General features: G+C 44.7%; 1 protein-coding gene across 1 annotated transcript in view; it reads right to left on the bottom strand.

The window, feature by feature from the left end:
- LOC142777444 (uncharacterized) overlaps nucleotides 1-3,588 on the bottom strand; it is a 68,285-nt gene extending 64,697 nt beyond the window's left edge. The window contains exon 1 of the mRNA XM_075881867.1: nucleotides 3,493-3,588. Coding sequence (XP_075737982.1) covers nucleotides 3,493-3,534 — 42 coding nt within the window. The 5' untranslated portion in view covers nucleotides 3,535-3,588. The remainder of the gene's footprint in view (nucleotides 1-3,492) is intronic.
- Nucleotides 3,589-17,593: the final 14,005 nt, after the last annotated feature.

Below are 17,593 nucleotides of genomic sequence, written 5' to 3'. Positions count from 1 at the left end.
AACAAACCGCACGCAAAATGGCTACTTTTGTGATATAGAAACCCCCCGAGGGGCACCAGCTGTATTCTGTATTTTGACTGCATTGAAAATGTATTTAAAGTACTCTTCTATATAGACGCCATGACGTTAGGTTGTAGTGAACCATTTAAAAGAGTTTATACAGAAATAACAATAGACTTAATGCTTCGTTACTTTTACGTAATATACTATGAACCGTGACGATGCAAAAATACCGCGTGTCCTCAAAACTGTTTTCTCCGCAAGACTATGGCAAGTGTTCCATATCCTGGGTTTTCACAACGTGCCTTTCACATCACAGTCAACGTAGTAGCACAGAACTGCTGAATATTGCGTCAATGTTTCTGCAGTAGCACCATTTGAAGGAAGTGGGGCTCACTTGAGTGCAAGATGAAAGTTCCTCTATATTATCCGCTTGGGATCGACATCGTACCCAGGCTACTTCCCGCGACGGATGAGCGAGCTCCACGATGATCCACGAAGGGCATGAATTCATTCACGTGGTAAATCGCCGTAGTACTTTTGCTGCGTAATTTGCCTAGCTGGCTTACGCTGCACAGAAGGGATCACAAGTCGCTGAACAGGGAATCATGGCTGGAGCTTATGTTTTCCGCGAGAAGTCTTCGGCCCACTAAGCAGGGTTGCCGTCGGGAATAATTGAAAAAGCACTAGAACTCAAGCGAAATGTAGATAAAGTAGCCATGTCCTTTAATACTATCGCCAAATTTGTAACCAAATAGAAGAAGAGTGATGTTATAAACACAGTCTTTACTATTACGAATATTCGAAGTCTTTTTGAAAAAGTAAAACCGGAACTTCAAGTGACCAGTGAATAGCGAAGGTACCAACTGAAAATTTTGGTTGCCAAAGGGGTCGAAAAGTTGCGCAATTGGAGAAAAGTAGCCACCAACGGCAACCCTGTCAATGGGTGCCCTCCTGCAGCGCGTTTCGGTATGCTTCACTCGCTCTCTTGTGCTTTTTGCACTCCTCATCCTCCAACTATTAAGGTAAAGGATAGTAAGCAAGGCGTGCGTAAAGAGGAAAAGCAAGGCAACTACTTAAAAAGAGGACAACCAGACAAGCATCCGGTTTGCTACAGTACATTGGGTTCAGAAGAAAGAAACTAAAAAAAAGAGAGAGACCAGGTGAGTTTTGCATGCACATATGGCTACAAATAGTCACTGAGGCCGGAGTTTCTGTGGCATACGAGTCTTTTGCAATGCTTCAGCGCTGTAGCATTCCGTTGGAAATTGCGGACTTTCTGACTTCATTGCGAAACGAGTGCCATGGGCCAGCCTCATTCATTAGTGAGCGGCCACAGACATTCGATCCTGTGCATTCAACAGTTGCAGATCAGTTGTGGCTGTCGAAGTATTCTGCTTGTTGATTGATTGATTCATTGATTCATTGATTGATATGTGGGGTTTAACGTCCCAAAACCACCATATGATTATTATTCTGCTTGTTGAAGAGCATGCGTATAGTAAGAGATATAAGCATCACAACCATTTATTTGTTTTTTAGTATCGCAATCATTTCCTTGTTTTTAAATAAATTTATAGAAAATCAAAATGAACTGAGGAAAACAGTTGTTGACATTATGAAACGAGATTAACTTCTTGAGGAAAAAGAAAGCTAACAGTGCTAGCGCTTTCGTTCGTGCGATCAGCGCAAAGTTCAAACCTGAGCGAACCAGCCGACCATTTTCCCACTCTCACTTATCATTATCTTCTTGCACGCACACATACAGTGAGAAGCCGAAAAAGCTTTTAATCCTTCTTGCTGAATAAAATTTGGGGGAACCGTACGCTTCGCCTTCAAATGTTGAACGCGATAGCGATATCCTGTCCCTAGTGCTTACTTCAACAACTTAGTGTTTATTTTAACTGCGATAGCACTTATATGGACACTCTCAGCTGGTTTCTGCGGTCGGCATCGTCGTCGCTCTTTGTAACCACCGTCATGCCCCGTATATGTTATTGTATGCTGTTAATCGAGAAGATTAACTTCGGGATTGCAGCAATGTAACTGGTAAAAATGAGAGTGATTTGTTCCGTGAAGCTTTCGCATATGGCTGCGTTCAATCTATTATGTAGAACTTGTTACACCATGAGCAATTATGCGCGCAAAATATTTTTGAACTTTCTATGCACCTTCTCGTGGATACTGTCAATAAGTGTGTGCCTATTGTAATGAGTGGCAGGCTTTAAACCACAAAGTCATTGTGGTAATCACATGTTCTGATGTATGATGGCAATGCACACTTGTACCATGCAACATTATTAGGGAGCTTTAGAATAGCGCAACGCGAGCCCCCGCGGTGCTGTCGCTACCACCGCGCATGCGTCGTAACGCAAGTCGGCGATCGCTTTCGCGGACCGGACGCAGAAAATCCGAAATTGCGTGCTGTGATGGCGGCCCATATGGGGCCCGCAAGCGCTGGTTTTGAGGCTACGGGCGGTCATGGCGGCTCGCGGTGAGGCCCACAAGCGCTGGTTTCGAGGACGATGTCGCTGCGATCGTGCGTTGCGGTTCGCAGCAGGGCAAACGCTATTCTAAAACTGATATGGCACCCACTTCGCCCGCAACGCCCGCAGCGCTTGGAAACAGTATTCTAGAGCTCTATAATGTGATATAATGAATGCTGTATTGTGAAGTCTTTATACAGGGCACGCGTGCTTATAAAGCATAAACATTATTTTCACAGCATTTCTTAACAGAGGAACTTGTTTTAACTGAATTTTCAAGCAGACACATAGATGTGTGGTAGGACAGCTGCTTCCCACGCAAACAACTTAGGTTCGTTCCTCATTCGAACCGGAACAATTTTATTTATTGCGTCTTTCTCAATTTTTTAGTCACGCACAACATGGTTTTTCGCTTACGACCAACGGCGCCAACACCGATGCCGACATTGACACCGACGCCACAATTTCTGGTAACAAGCTCTTTAACAATATCCCGTTAATAAACGTGAGTCGTATTGTAAACATGCCACGTAACAACATTAAGCTGGGTGGGGTGACAAGGATGTGACATGTCAGATACTCAATCTTCTTCTAAGATTTCTATAATCTATGATAACGCATTTCGAACTTGTTTGTTGTTCCTATCAAGGCGAAAACCACGCGTGCTGACGAGGACGGCACGCTGTGATTAAGACGAACCAAAATATTACAAGAGACATGCGCTGTAAGAACGAGACCAGCGCCTTTGTCTTGTGTTTTCTTGGTCCATCCTCATCAGTATTCTCTGTTTTCACTTCTATAATCTGGCAAGTGCGAGGAAAAGTTCACGAAGATTTGATTTGTGGGGTTTAACGTCCCAAAACCACCATATGATTATGAGAGACGCCGTAGTGGAGGGCTCCGGAAATTTTGACCACCTGGGGTTCTTTAACGTGCACCCAAATCTGAGCACGAAAAAGTTCACGAAGAAAGAATTCGAGGGTGTTGGAAACGTCAGCGTACTCACGTCCTGAGTGTAGTAACCAAAGTATTTTTTTTGGTTGCCCATGGAGATGTAATCTGTACAGCTTGACTTGTAAGGGGCCGGCAAACGCTCCACCTTCTCCTGCGTATGCGACAGAGAGAAGAAAAGTGACGGTGATTTCTCGCAGAGTTCATTCTTCAAGGTATACGGGCGCGATATTTAGCAGTCCAGGCATCATATGGAATTCACTCCCGAGAAGATGCGTGTATCATATACCGAAACTCAACAGCGAATAAAGGTTAGGAGGTAATTTTTTCAAATTCTTAAGTTCGTGTGTGTGATCCAGTGTTATACGTCGCATCTCGAGACATTAGCATAATATATGGTCACTTGAAAGTGACCCCCAACTTCTGAGACGTCACCACTTCGGCCGAGTTTCTAGCCAGCAAAGCTACGATGAGGACGTCATATGGCCATAACCGTCATTACCCTTTGGCCGTGTTGGTGGCTTTCTGCCAGCAGGCCACCATTTTGTGACTGCTCACGAGTTTACGTCCGCGGGGAAGGAATGGAAAGTGTGGAAGCATGAAGAAAGTCGTTGCCACCATTACGATGATGACGACGATGACATCGCGTGGCACATGAGGCAACGAGCGAAGGCGAGCAGCCGATGCAGGCAGCGCGGCAGTGCCTTAGAGATCTGTGTACCATTTGTCACGCGAAGTGAGGTTGGTTGCAGTCGGCGGGCTGCCATTCTCGAAGCACTCCCACACCGAACGTGAGACTCATTGGTAGTAAATAGGATGTAATAAGTTATGTCATGCGCTGCAGCGCGTGATGTTCTGTGTTATGACTCAACGGTCACCAAGCAACATACTTCAGCGAAATCGAAATAACCGCCAGAAAATTTGTGTCAGTTCCTCATTTAGTTCATTTTCTTGTAAGTGTGTGTGTGCTTCACATAGATGTACATGCATCAGAACAAGAGAGCACCAGACGTAAGCTTCATTGACGACGCATACATTTAGCTAACACAAAGATGACGTTCTCTATTGCTTGAAAAGGTTAAAGGAAATGTCCCACGAAAGTGCAAGAAACAAAACTTTATGGTGCCTTACGTCCTAGAAAATATACTTCAAGACGAAAAGGCATCGTATAGCATTGCAACGTTCAAAAAAACCACTACCACATCTAGGAAATAATTGTTCTAGGAGCTTGCTCGCAGGCTCGCTGGGCGTTTCTTGGCGAGACCATTTCAGTAGCAAGGCTTGTTAACGAGCCGGCGCTTGATGTGAACGTCAAAGGCTGTCGGGCACGTTGCGCGGCCAGCACTGGACAGTGTTGGCCACGTCAATCGGCACGCTAACCACCTGCCCAAGGCCACACTGGCCGCTGCCGTGAATGAAATGCCCAACGCTCATGAATGGCAGACGTGGAGCTATCAGATGTTCTTCAACAGGGTTGAAAGCAGGCAGATGAGGAGGCTTGGGAGGATATCAGTATCTGTGCGTAATGCCCATCGTAGGAACTTGACAAGTGATGGAGTGCCTATGATGGGACGAGAACGAACTGAACGTAGCCGCGAGGAGGCGAGCGGCGGACTATCGAGAACCGATACCTTGAGCGGCGGCACGCCATCTAGTGAGCATTGTTGAAATCACTGGAGAGGCGGCCGATGCAGCGACCGGAGATATCAACTGTGATAAGCCACCACAACCGGAGAAAACTAGTGTACATGCCGGCCGTCGTTGCCGCACATGGCGCGAGCATTGCAAGCTTGCTGGGCAAGCTCTGTTGTGTGACAGCAGGTTCTCGGACTCTTCCAGATATATTGGTGTCGCAGCCCTGAATGCTTCCACGCCATTTTCTCGCACCTCGCGAGCCGCAGACCACTGCGTTGGTCGTTGAAATGATAGTGAACAGACCACATCTGTTTTCTGAAATGGTTACAGGAAGCCAGAGGTGTTTGCCTGTCATCTCACCTCTAGCTTTCAACCAAGCATCGCAATGTTCTGACCTTCGACCGCCGATGCTGGCATCTGGGAGGCCACGGCGGGGTCACGTGATCTCTGCGGAGGCGGGAGAGCGTCATCAAAGCAAGGGGAATCTACCTGCCGCATCCACCGAAACAAGTTGCTCTGAAAAATGGTAGATCCTACGTACATGGAAATTGATGAAAAGAGATTCACGAATGAGGAACGTTGAAGTGTCACATTAAAGTGAGCGCAACGTAAAGAGGCGAACGTAAATTATGCCGTAGGCGACTTCCATGCCACGATTATCATGTTTGCGCCTGGCTCTCTTGCTCGTCGTCCATTCACGTCCTGTAATACCAAAGTTGATGCGTGCGAAGCTAGCGAAATGGCCTTGAGCGTGCTACGCACGTAGCATGTTTTCATGTTTTACGTGAGACACATACCATGGGTATTATTTTTGTCGTGTCCATTATCACAGTCGCCTATTCCCGTCACGTCATACCAAATTTTGTATACGTGAAGCTAGCGAAACGGCCGCGAATGCATCAAGAGCGTGGTATGATCATGTTTTTACATAACACGCATATCATGATTATCGTGTTTTCGCCAGTCGCATGCCTTTGCCATCTATTCACTTAACGTAGTATCAAATTAGGTGTATGTATTTCCAGTGAAACGACCGCATGCAGGTAGTGTCCGGAGCATGTAGTCATGTTCCAACATGACATGCATGTGATTATTATTGTGTTTGCACCAATCATTTACCTTCGATATCCATTCATGTCATTTAACACCAAACTTGGTATATATAAACGTAGTGACACGAACTTCAGCAAAACATGAGCAGGGCAGGTAGTCATGTTCTTACATGACAGGCATTTCGAGTATATCATGTTTGCACCAATCATACACTTTCATCTTCGATTCACGTCACGTAATACCAAATTTTGTTTACGTGAAACCAGGTAAACGACCACGAGCGCATCATTAACATGACATGTAGTCATGTTCTTACATAAGACGCTTATCATGATTATAGTATTTCAACCAGTCATATACCTTCATCATTCATTCACGTCACGTAATACTAAGTTTGGTGTATGTGAAGCTAGCTAAACGACTGCGAGCAAATCATGAGCATGGCATGCATTCATGTTCTTACATGGCACACAAGCCATGATTTTCACTTGAGGGCCTGTCACTTCTGGTCGGCATGCAGTCATGTCATACCATACCAGTTTTGTGATATGTTATGTGAGCGATACCACCGCAGGAGCAGCAAGCCCATGACATGTAAATCATGGCATTCATGACATACATGTAAATATTTTCATGTTATGACAAGTCACCCATTCTCGTCATACAGTCATAATATGCCACAGCAATTTTCGTATTGATGCCCTTATTCAAACTGCCACGGAAAGAAAAAAGCCTTAGGCGGTGAGTTAGATAGATAGATAGATAGATAGATAGATAGATAGATAGATAGATAGATAGATAGATAGATAGATAGATAGATAGATAGATAGATAGATAGATAGATAGATAGATAGATACGGTCAAACTCGCCGAAGTTCGCTAAGAAATGCTTCGCATTCAAAAGCCGTTTGAATCCTCAAGCAGGCCAGGGGCCCATTGTTTAGGGTCATGTAGTAAAATAAAGACCTTTCGATACCGTTTACTGAGTCCGGAGTCTGATATATATCTGATATATCCCAAATAAACTGGTAGGCAGCGGTGGGATAAGAAACAGGCTGGCAGGCACCTGATAGAAAGAGGTAACTTTGACAATCCGTGATCCTCGGGTTCTACTGCACAGACAAAGCAAGCGAAAAACCATCCGCAACGAACTAATCATTCTGGGATTGACTGATGAGGCAACGTCCCCGGATTACCAGGCCACCGCAATCTCGAGGTATCAGTAAGTGCTTGAGCGACTATTATTGGCCAAATGATTAGAAACGGGTTTAATCAGGCTGAATAATTTTCGTCCGCCACCACAAGATGTGTGTTTGTTTCAAAAATTGGTAAAGTTACCTCTATTTTTACTTTGGATATCAGAAAGCTAACAAATAACAAAGGGAGAATCGCTGGCACTGGCGGAAGAACTCGGCATGGAAGTGAATCAGAAAATGAGGAAGCCCAAGATCTCCTATGCAATTCGGAGAATTGACTTCGAAGATGACGAAATTGGAGAGGTATGGGAAAAGATATCCCCTATTGAGGAAAAACGGGCCGAAGCGAGAAGAAGAGATGTACAGAGGAAACAACGGCAAGCTCCATTACAAGTTGAAAGAGAACAGAGAACAAGGCCAAGCTTAGTTAAGGCGTGAAAGAGGACAGAGAAAAATGGAGCTTGAACTCGAAAAAATAAAGCTCAAGCAATCGAGATTGGCATCGGGAGTGAGTGTGGAACTCACTTTCTCCAACAATGTGAAGAACACAATTTTCTTCAACCGTTTAGCGTGGAGAGAGACACCAATCTCTACCTCATATATTTCGAATGCATGTGTTAGAGACATTCATTCGCCTGTGACATGTGGCCATGAAGTTTACTTGCATTGCTTCCGGAGTTGTTGCTCACAGGTTGTTGCTCGTCTTAGCGCTGGTGAAGCATTTACTGTGATCCGGTGAAGTAAAGCGTGCTCACTAAATCTGAGCTCTCAACCAAGGAGTCTAGGTGAAGACTTAGAACAGGAAGGAAAGAAGCGAAGGAAAGCTTCATTGTATTTGCTTGCAGCCTAACTTGGTCGAATGGATAAAAGACTCTGGTCCCAAGGATGACTTCGGAAGGCTATAGATTTTAATCTATCTCGAGCAGCTTGATGAGTGCTTGCCAAACAACATACACCTTTGGGTGAGAGTTTGATTGATTGATTGATTGATTGATTGATTGATTGATTTGTGGGGTTTAACGTCAACAGGGACTCCGAGAAACTCCGAGGAAATGGAAATAACAGACTCCGAGGGAAATGGCCAGAGAGCCCAGCACAGCAATTGGAAAAGTAAAGGCCCACAAACTAGTATATTTGCAAACAAGGCGGTCACTTTCCCAGAAGTTGCCGAAAGGAAGAGCGTGTATTTGCGACTCTAGTAAACAGTGATCCCACTAACAGTGAGCTACTAAAACTATACCCTAAATGTCTAATTGTGGATGACCAGAAGTTCAAAGTACTCCGAGTCTCAGCGGCCACCAAGTGGTGGTCCACCCGTAATACGTATCAGGTAAGGACTACATTCTTAATGCACTAAGATTCGCCAAGCAGTGAGTAAAGACACCATGTGCCGGCCGACGGCAAAAGACAAATTTTAAGGACCATTTGGTATTTCTAAAACTCTGGCAGCTGTATCAAAAAGGTTGCCCGAGTAGAATGCTGAATGTTTTTTCCAATAAACCACAGTCGTTGTTGAATGAGCAGGAAAGACCATTTACTGGCGTTAATACAGAGGTGCTCGCGCTGATGCGATCGAAAGCCACCCAGATTTCAGCGGATTTGCGTTATGCAGATAGCAAAGTTGAACCTGATGGGTAGGAATCAGTAGCTGTGGGTACCGTAGAGGAACAAACACTGGTCAAGGAGCTTGTGAGCGCGAAAAAAATGAAGCGACCTCTGAAGCGGGGCGCCACAAATAGGCGCCGGGTGTGACGAGCTCACCAAAACTGAGCGCGAGAACACCTTGGTGAGACTAACTGCACCTTTTCATAAACTAGTGAATGTCTGTCGAGGTAAACTAAGGGCCGCCCAGAAAAACCATCCAACGCTTCAGGTGGTGCGCAGCAGCCTAGGCGAAGGCGTCTCGTCAAAACACATTAGGATCAGAGAGAGGGATGGTATGCTCAATTGTTACTACAAAGATAAAGGGGCAGAAACATTGATCCGATATTTTTGCCAAATAATAGCCGGAAAAATTTGCTCAGCCTTCCCTGATTGCCTATGGGCCGGACACGTTGGAGTAAAAACAACCATAACGAGGCTAGTTTGGGAATTTTACTGGTCTTTCAGAGATGCACAGAAGTTTGTATGGTGAGATTTTTCAAACATGGGTAATCCAACGACAAAAACAGGCCCCAAAAGGCAAAGGTCTCTATTTTTTCTGAAGCACCATCAAGACTTGTTGTCGATATTAAAGGACCCTTATACCTAAGATTAAATCTGCGTACAAATACATTTTGACTGTGCTATGTCCAGCAACGCAATTCCCTGAAGCCATACCACTAAAAGAGGCAACTTCAGTGCTGGTAGTAGATGACTTTTTGGCAGTGTTTTCTCGCCTTTGTTTCCAAGCGGAGATAGAATCACACCAAAGGACGACATTCACAAGTGAACTTACAAACGAATTTTTTAGGAAGCCTGCAATCAAAATTTTACACAGCTGCGTATATCACCCACACTACAATAGCATCGAAAGATGACATGCTGTGCTAAAGAAAGTGCTGAGAGCCATGTGCTATGAAAGAAGAGTATAATGGGACTGTTGTCTTGCTGCCGCACTTTTCGCTTTGCGGGCTGTGCCATGAAGGGACTGCGTTTTCTTCCACAGAACTAGTATATGAGAGAAACTATAGGGGCCCTCTGCAACTGGTTCGCAAACTGAGGAACGACGAAAGAGTCGACAGGAGTGTGGCCGCGTATGTGATTTACACTTTTGAAGATCGAATGAAACTCGAAAAATTATAAAGGCCAATATGGAAAAAGCGCAGAAAGTTGCGAAGCGCTACTCTGAGAACACTGCTAGAAAAAGACTATTCAAGGTTCGCTACAAGGTGATGATATTACGCCCAAGCAACTACGACATGCCAAAGGCTCTTTGGGACGTAGCAGGTGAAGAAAAATAAATGCGTGTCTGAGGTAAATTACTTCGTAATGTTACCTGTACAAAGGCAAGGGGAGCAATTTTATAATGTAAACTTGTTAAAACCATATTTTGAAAGGAATTAACTGCTAGGCTTTGCCTTGAGTCACTCACGGGACGTTACTATTGAGGTACCATCCTTTCTCTGTGAAACAGATTCAACTGGATAACAAATCTTCGTGTGCTCTGTGAACAAGAGTAAACTGCACATATATCAAACTGAGAATTTAAGAAGCGTCATAGAGGACTACATTGAATGCTTCACGGAGAAGCTGGGTCAGACGCGCTTGCTCACACATAACATAATGAACTAACATCTTAAGTGCCATTTACGTCTGAAGGATGAGTCACCGAGAAATCAAAAGGTCATAAAAGGTTAGGTAAGTCGCATGCTCGAATTGGGCGTTAGCAAGCCAGAAAGCAGCTATTACTGCTCTCTGTACATCGTAGTGGAAGTACCGGGAAGGGATCCACGACCTTGCGTGGATAGTAGAAAGTAAAATGCGATAACCGAGGACGAGGTTTACCGTTCGCCGAGCATTGAAGAAAGAGTGGAGCTTGTTATTTGAGCCAAGTTTTTCTCAATCTATGGTTTAGTGAGAGGTTACTGCTAAGTATCATTTATCTATAGAGCCAGACGCTATGGAGCTTTTATAACTCTTTTTGGTACGTTTCATATTGAAATAATGAGGTTTGGCCTCAAGTAAGCACCATTTTGGTTTTTGAGTTTGATCGACTCTGTAATGAAGAGACTCAATGAGTTCACGGTGCCCTACCTGGACAATGCTGCAGTTTTTACCGAATGATTGGAACATGGAAGGAAGGTACTTGAGAGCTGCGTGCTTGACAGTTGAAACAGAGAAGTGCCAGTTGGGGTGACCCAGTGTCACTTACGCAGGTAACGAGATACGGCGCGCGAAGCCAAGCCGATCAAAGCAAAGGTAGCAGTAATTCTAAACTTTGGACGTCCGTGACAAAATAACATATTGGATCCTTTCTGGGAATGGCCTAATATTATTAACACTGTATATCGAACAACTCCCAACTCGCGAGTCTACTATTGAATAGTCTCAGCAAGAGTGAACCAGGAAAAGTGACTTGGACTATAGCCAAAAAGAAACCATTCTTAAAATTCAAGACTGCTTTGTTCCGAGGACTAGTCTTGGTTTCACTTGATTTCAGTCACATATTCATCCTCCAGTGCCATGCTAGTTATTGTGGTCTTGTTGTCATTAGTTCTTAGATAAGCGAGTCGGGTGAAGAACATACCGTGCGGTACCTCAGTCAAAAACTGACTCCGCGGAAAGAGGCTCACAGCACGTGAGAAAAGGAATGCCTATATATTGTTTGGGCTATTGAAAAACTTCGATGCTATCTCGAAGGGACCAAATCACGGTTAAGACCAATGAACACCCATTTTTATGGCTTGATGTAATGACTGGGAAAAGCAGTCATCTTTTTTGAAGGTGGCCATTCTGCAGGAGTTCAACTTCGAAGTGAGATACAGAAGAGCAGTGAGAACAAAAATACAGATGGTTTCTGCAGAGGGGTCACGTGTCTTGAGGGCAATTGTATGAAAAGGCCGTCTTTTGTGTAACTCTAGCATTGGGGTATTTTTTAGTCGAGAGCTGAGTACACCAAATCAAAATTAAAAAAACTACCCAGAGGTCTGAGTCAACTGTCCATCAGCCAGAACACTTCTGTGCTGCAATTCCCGAGGTTTGAGAAAGTGTGTGTTGGTGCTTCTGCGTTTGTGAAGACCAGCATTCATAGAACATAAACACGTGTTTCTTTCTTTTGACCCTGCACCAGGGGAAGCAACTTCGGCGAAGGACGTCATCGGGGACAGGAGATTGTTGCACGACAGCCAGTTCACGGACTTCATTCAAGATATATTGTTGTTGCAGAGCTGGATGCCTTCACGGAGTTTGCTCGCACTCCGCGAGCTGTAGACGGCCGCGTCGACCGTTAAACTAATGGTGAACAGACCGTGGCTTCCCCTCGAACGCATGGTTACAGAAAACGAGAGGTGTTTACCTGTCATCGCGCCTCTTGCTTTCGAACCAAGCGTTTTTACCTTCGAACCCTGTGACTGGCGTCTGATGAGCCACGGCCGGGTGACGTGATCGCCGTGGAAGCGAGAGAGCGTCATCGAAGCAACTGACGAGTCTTTCTCCGGCTGCAAGTGAGACAAGCGGCTTGAAAAAAACCACCTTTATTTCAAACAGGACCGGTCTCATTTGTTTGGAGTCGAGTGTTAAAATAAATACCCTTCGATAAGCTTCACTGGGTCTGCAGTCTTATACATTCCCAACAGTACATACTTGAAACTGCTGCCCAGGATTATGTAGAGTCTAACCTACTTTTAAGAATACAAATTTTAACAATATATAAACTATGACATTAGAAAGCTGCTGCACCATCTTTTTCATTTTTATATGAAAATAACCCGCTTACTACATAGCCCCCGTGCCGCATTATCACTAATAATAATGAATTATGACTGCCAGGTGTCCGCGCTAAACGGTGACGAATGGCGAATCGTTTCAATGAAAAACAAAAGTCACAGCTTTGCCACAAACGCGAAGCAATCGACGTGATAGCAACAATTTGGAAGGTCACGTGAAGAATAGTAAGCATATCAAAACGTGCCACGCGTTTCTCATGCACAAACGACGCAAGAAACGTGCTCACAAGCACAGATGATTCCAAATAGGCGCCTCAGTCGTTATTTTGTTGCCTCTAAAAAACATGCCCTTTTCGCAAGCGGGGACTGTGCGAAGTGAGCAGGGACCTTTACGCACCCGATAACTACAACAGAATCATTGTGGCAAAAGCCCAAGGCGTACCATTCTCCCCAGAGTAAGATAAGCGCCCGCACTTGTGAGCGTCCGCCGCCCGCTCTCCGCGTGGCAAAGTACGCGTGAGAGATGAGAGCACGCCCCGCTCCGCCCTGACGATCTGGCGAAATCGACACGCGGCCAGCGCACCAGCTCGCTGGTAATGCTGAAAACACGATAGTTCGCGCAAGATGCCCATCACCAGTGGTAAGTCTTAAATATAAATAACTTGACGTTTGAAAGTTGCAGGAGGTGCTCTTTCAGGGCTCAGTGGCTAACACCTCACACTCACAAGCGAGAATTGGACGTTGGATTCTTCACACTGGAGTCTTTTTCTGTATTATTTTTCTTTCTTGCGTTTTCAGAAAAATAGATACGTATACAGATACGGTGAATGACAGCAACACCGACACGGACGCTGGTGGAAAAATTCAGAGGCATAATGTATGCTTTCCAGTTTTCCCTTTCGCCCCGCCGCAGTGGTCTAGTGGCTAAGGTACTCGGCTGCTGACCCGCAGGTCGCGGGTTCGATTCCCGGCTGCGGCGGCTGCATTTCCGATGGAGGCAAAAATGTTGTAGGCCCGTGTACTCATATTTGGGTGCACGTTAAAGAACCGCAGGTAGTCAAAATTTCTGGAGCCCTCCACTACGGCGTCTCTCATAATAAAATGGTGGTTTTGGGACGTTAAACCCCACAAATCAATCAATCAATCAATCAGTTTTCCCTTTCGTCTTCATAATCCGGTTGCTGTTGATGCGCCATGAGGACAATTCTTCCCGCCGCCACTGCTCGGTATCTGTCGGCTGGCTCGTTTTTGATTGATGGTTTTTCCGCCTTTGTTGATACTGTTGCGTCGTAAGTTATCACCCAACGTGCGCTCCAATCCGCGAATGAGACGAGTCAAGTGCAAGCGTAAGGAGGGACGTTTATTCATCGTAGAATCGGGCTTTTATAGCCAGGAGGGGAGAAGGGGAAATGAACGCTGCTTGTGCCTACTTGCGGCTAGCTTTGTCATGAAAACCGTCGTTGGCAGCCAGATACGTTCCGTTGCTACAGCCGACTTTTTTTTTACTTCGAGCAAGAGGGCCAAGCAAACTGGCGTCCCGCGCTCCCGTGTTTCCGCTTCAATAACAGAAGATTTGGAGACGCTTCACGAACAAAAAAAAATCCCAAGGCTTTGTTTCAATTTCAGTTTAAGAGACTGTGTGTAGCATTACATCTGACGACTGCTTGCCCGTCCTCGTCGATGCATATAGGCAGGGAACCTAACCAACTTTCCGCATCGTGTGCAGCAAGGAGTGAACCTCATTCTGCGACAAAATATACCCCCTGTGATATGAATGTCGACCAGGCCGGCCAGTAGGGAATTTTGAAGTTCAAGACAGAACAACCCGCACATCCAATTTTGAACCAATTTCCACATAAGTACAGTACCTTTACCTTGAAATGGTACCACCTGTTTTCATGGTTGGAGTACAGCGCGCAGGCTGACGCAGCTTGCTATTAACGTTGCAGAGCGTTTTCGACTAATGCAAATAAAAAATCTGCACTTGTCGATGTTGGATACAGTAATTGGAAACAGCCACAAAAAGCGCTGGTTTCAGAAAGCACAAAAACCCACTGTGCATAAGACTTGCCAGGCATCGTGGGTCTTTTACGCGCAGATAAAATCAATGGACTAAGCAAGTCGGTAGTAACTTATCTTGGTGAAGCGTATTGCAGGGAAGTGCATGAAACATGCATCTGTGTATAAAGAATTCCGGATATACTGCGAGTTTCTGCCGTTCAGAGAATCACTCGGATGGGCCACGGTGATGGTGTCACATGTGAAAACAAGAAAAAACTTCTTTGAGCTCTTGATCTCGTCTGCTAAATATGACGACATTGAAGGAACGAAACTGAAGGGTGCTGCGGCGAACGCGAAGTACGTTCATTAATCGTGACAAGACCAGATGATTCAAATTCTCTGTCACTTTACATTAACAAGTACGAAAGAAGAGAAGGAAAGCTTCCAGTGTTTCTCAGTTATAGTCGATTAAACCAAGAACATAAAGAAGATGGTTCTACTTCAATAGTGCGGTACCTGAGCTTTTCTTTCATTTACACCACGCGGAGCAGTTGGATGCAAAGTCCCTCTTAGGTTACGTAAAGGGAACATTCAATTGCTGCGGCATAGATTGTCAGCTGTGAAAGTGTTATGAGTGGTACCTCGAGGGGTGTCCGGGTGCTGTTCAGACAGGGGGTAGCGCACACAGGCTCTTTGTACGTGCACTGCATCAACCACCGTATCAATTTTGTCGTCATGAATGTCTTGAAAGCGACAATACCAGTGAGAAAATGTTTTACCATTTTGCAACGCCGGTATGTCTTCCAAAGTGAATCTGTAGTTTATTGCCCGTATGCAAATGTGCATAAAAATTGTCTGACAGTGTTAGAGCTGCAGCGTCTAAGCAATACACGTTGGGAATCGCACATAGCATCTTGAACAACTAGAATAAAAAGCTTCCGTGCCATCAACGTATGTCTCACTGAAGTTATTGCTATTAACAGCAGACAGGCAACAGAAGCTGGGGTTCTGCTTAAGTAAACAAACTTCTCGTTTCTCTTCTATTAACGCTTATTTACTGAGGTTCTCAGCTGCCTTAAGGTTCTTTCAAACCTACTGCAGTGCAGAGACTCCATTATAAGTCAGGCATGCGTCAAAGCAAGCACTGTCATTGGCGAGTTCTTCGATATGTGAAATTCACAGAGCACATTTCACACTGCAATGGCGAGAACCTGCAGTCAGTGTTGTACAGAAAGACGTTCCAGAAACTGTTTTTTTTTTGTAAGAATGAAGCAACGCCATCATTCCAATTAGGATCAGTGAAACTGTAACGGTAACTCGTAACGTTTACGACGGAACGGCTGGGGTAACGGCGTCCTTTCTCTAAACGTGTCACGCCAGCCAGAAGGTGTGCGTACGCAGGCAGAATATCATGCAGAACAAGGCGGATGACCGACCATGCCAGATACGTGACTGTGATGAGTTCTGGTTTACTCTTTAAAGCGCCCGCAATAGGCGCAGGGTAGCACGTGACACCGAGACCAACCACGTGCTAAATTGATAGTTGTTTTTTTCAGCACAGCTCCTATGCTCGAGTTATGCCGTCTGTCGTAGAAAAAAAATTGCCTAATGTGGAATACCATAACTACTATGGGAGAAAGAACGATTATAGAGAATATAGATAAAGAAAGAAATTCTTGGAGGAAAAAATTCCCGGCGAGGTGAGATTCGAAACCACCTATGCACGATCAGAAGGCGAGTGTCGTACCTATCGTGCTATCTAGCTAGTTTTTTTTCTGTCATGGTATTTATTTAACATATGAATGAAATAATAAATGAATTAAGTACAGAAAACTGTAAGTTCATTCTGCTAGATTCACAGTCCACTGGCGAGCACCACTAAAGAATCACTATTCAACTTTAGAGCGAACATATTAGTAATGACATTTTCCAATCATACGCTACTAATGCGGTAGGTATGTTTATGCACTACAACTGGGCAAATCACGTTGTGTCGTACTTTCAATTTACTCGTATATATCTTAGCTGCGTGGCCATGCTAATGCGGTGAAATGTCAAGGAAATGATTGGCTATGCGTTCTTTCACAATATGCGTACACGCTAGGCGAGCGTAGCACAGTTTTGTATAATATAGCAAGGAGTTCAGAAGTGGTAGTGAGGAAGAGAAAAAAGATGGGTGAGTGAGCACAAAAATTACAAATTGAGATAGAAAAAAGAAATAGAAAGGAAAAAAGGGAAAGAAGGCGAGACAATAAACAGAGAGATAGAGAGAGACATATAGAAAGATTCAACAAAAACGAGAGAAGTCAGAAATACGCAGAGAGTAATACTCAGGAATATGTGAACCGACCATTACTAGGAGACTTAACTAAGTTACAAATTTGTTTCCTGAACATCATTTCCTACTACCACTCAAACATTGAATATGAACTCATTAAACGCCTAAAAGCTGTCCCTTTCGATACGGTTTCCTGTGGAAAAAAAAATATTTATATTGGTGCATAAGTGGAGACTTCTATTCGAATAACTGAAGTTCACTGCACATTTAGAGACCGACATGGAAAATGCTTTATGTGTGATTTTTTATTGATATGTGGGGTTTAACGTCCTAAAACCACAATTTGATTATGAGAGACGACGTAGTGCAGCGCTCTGGAAATTTTTAAACGTGCATCCAAATCTTAGTACATGGGCCTACGGCACTTTCGACTCCATCGAAAATACAGCCGCCGCAGCCGGGCTTCGATCCCGCGATGTGCTGGTCAGGAGCCGACTACTTTAGCCACTAAACGACCGCGGCAAGGCTGCCCTACGAGGGGTACTTAAAATTGAGGAGCACGCAAGCAGCAGTTAAGCACAATTGTAGTATGGCCTCTAATCTCTGAAAAATTCTACTGGGAATGTT

This window comes from Rhipicephalus microplus, chromosome X, assembly GCF_043290135.1.
Source record: "Rhipicephalus microplus isolate Deutch F79 chromosome X, USDA_Rmic, whole genome shotgun sequence".
NCBI classification, from domain to species: domain Eukaryota; kingdom Metazoa; phylum Arthropoda; class Arachnida; order Ixodida; family Ixodidae; genus Rhipicephalus; species Rhipicephalus microplus.
This window is presented reverse-complemented; position numbering and strand designations above follow the sequence as displayed.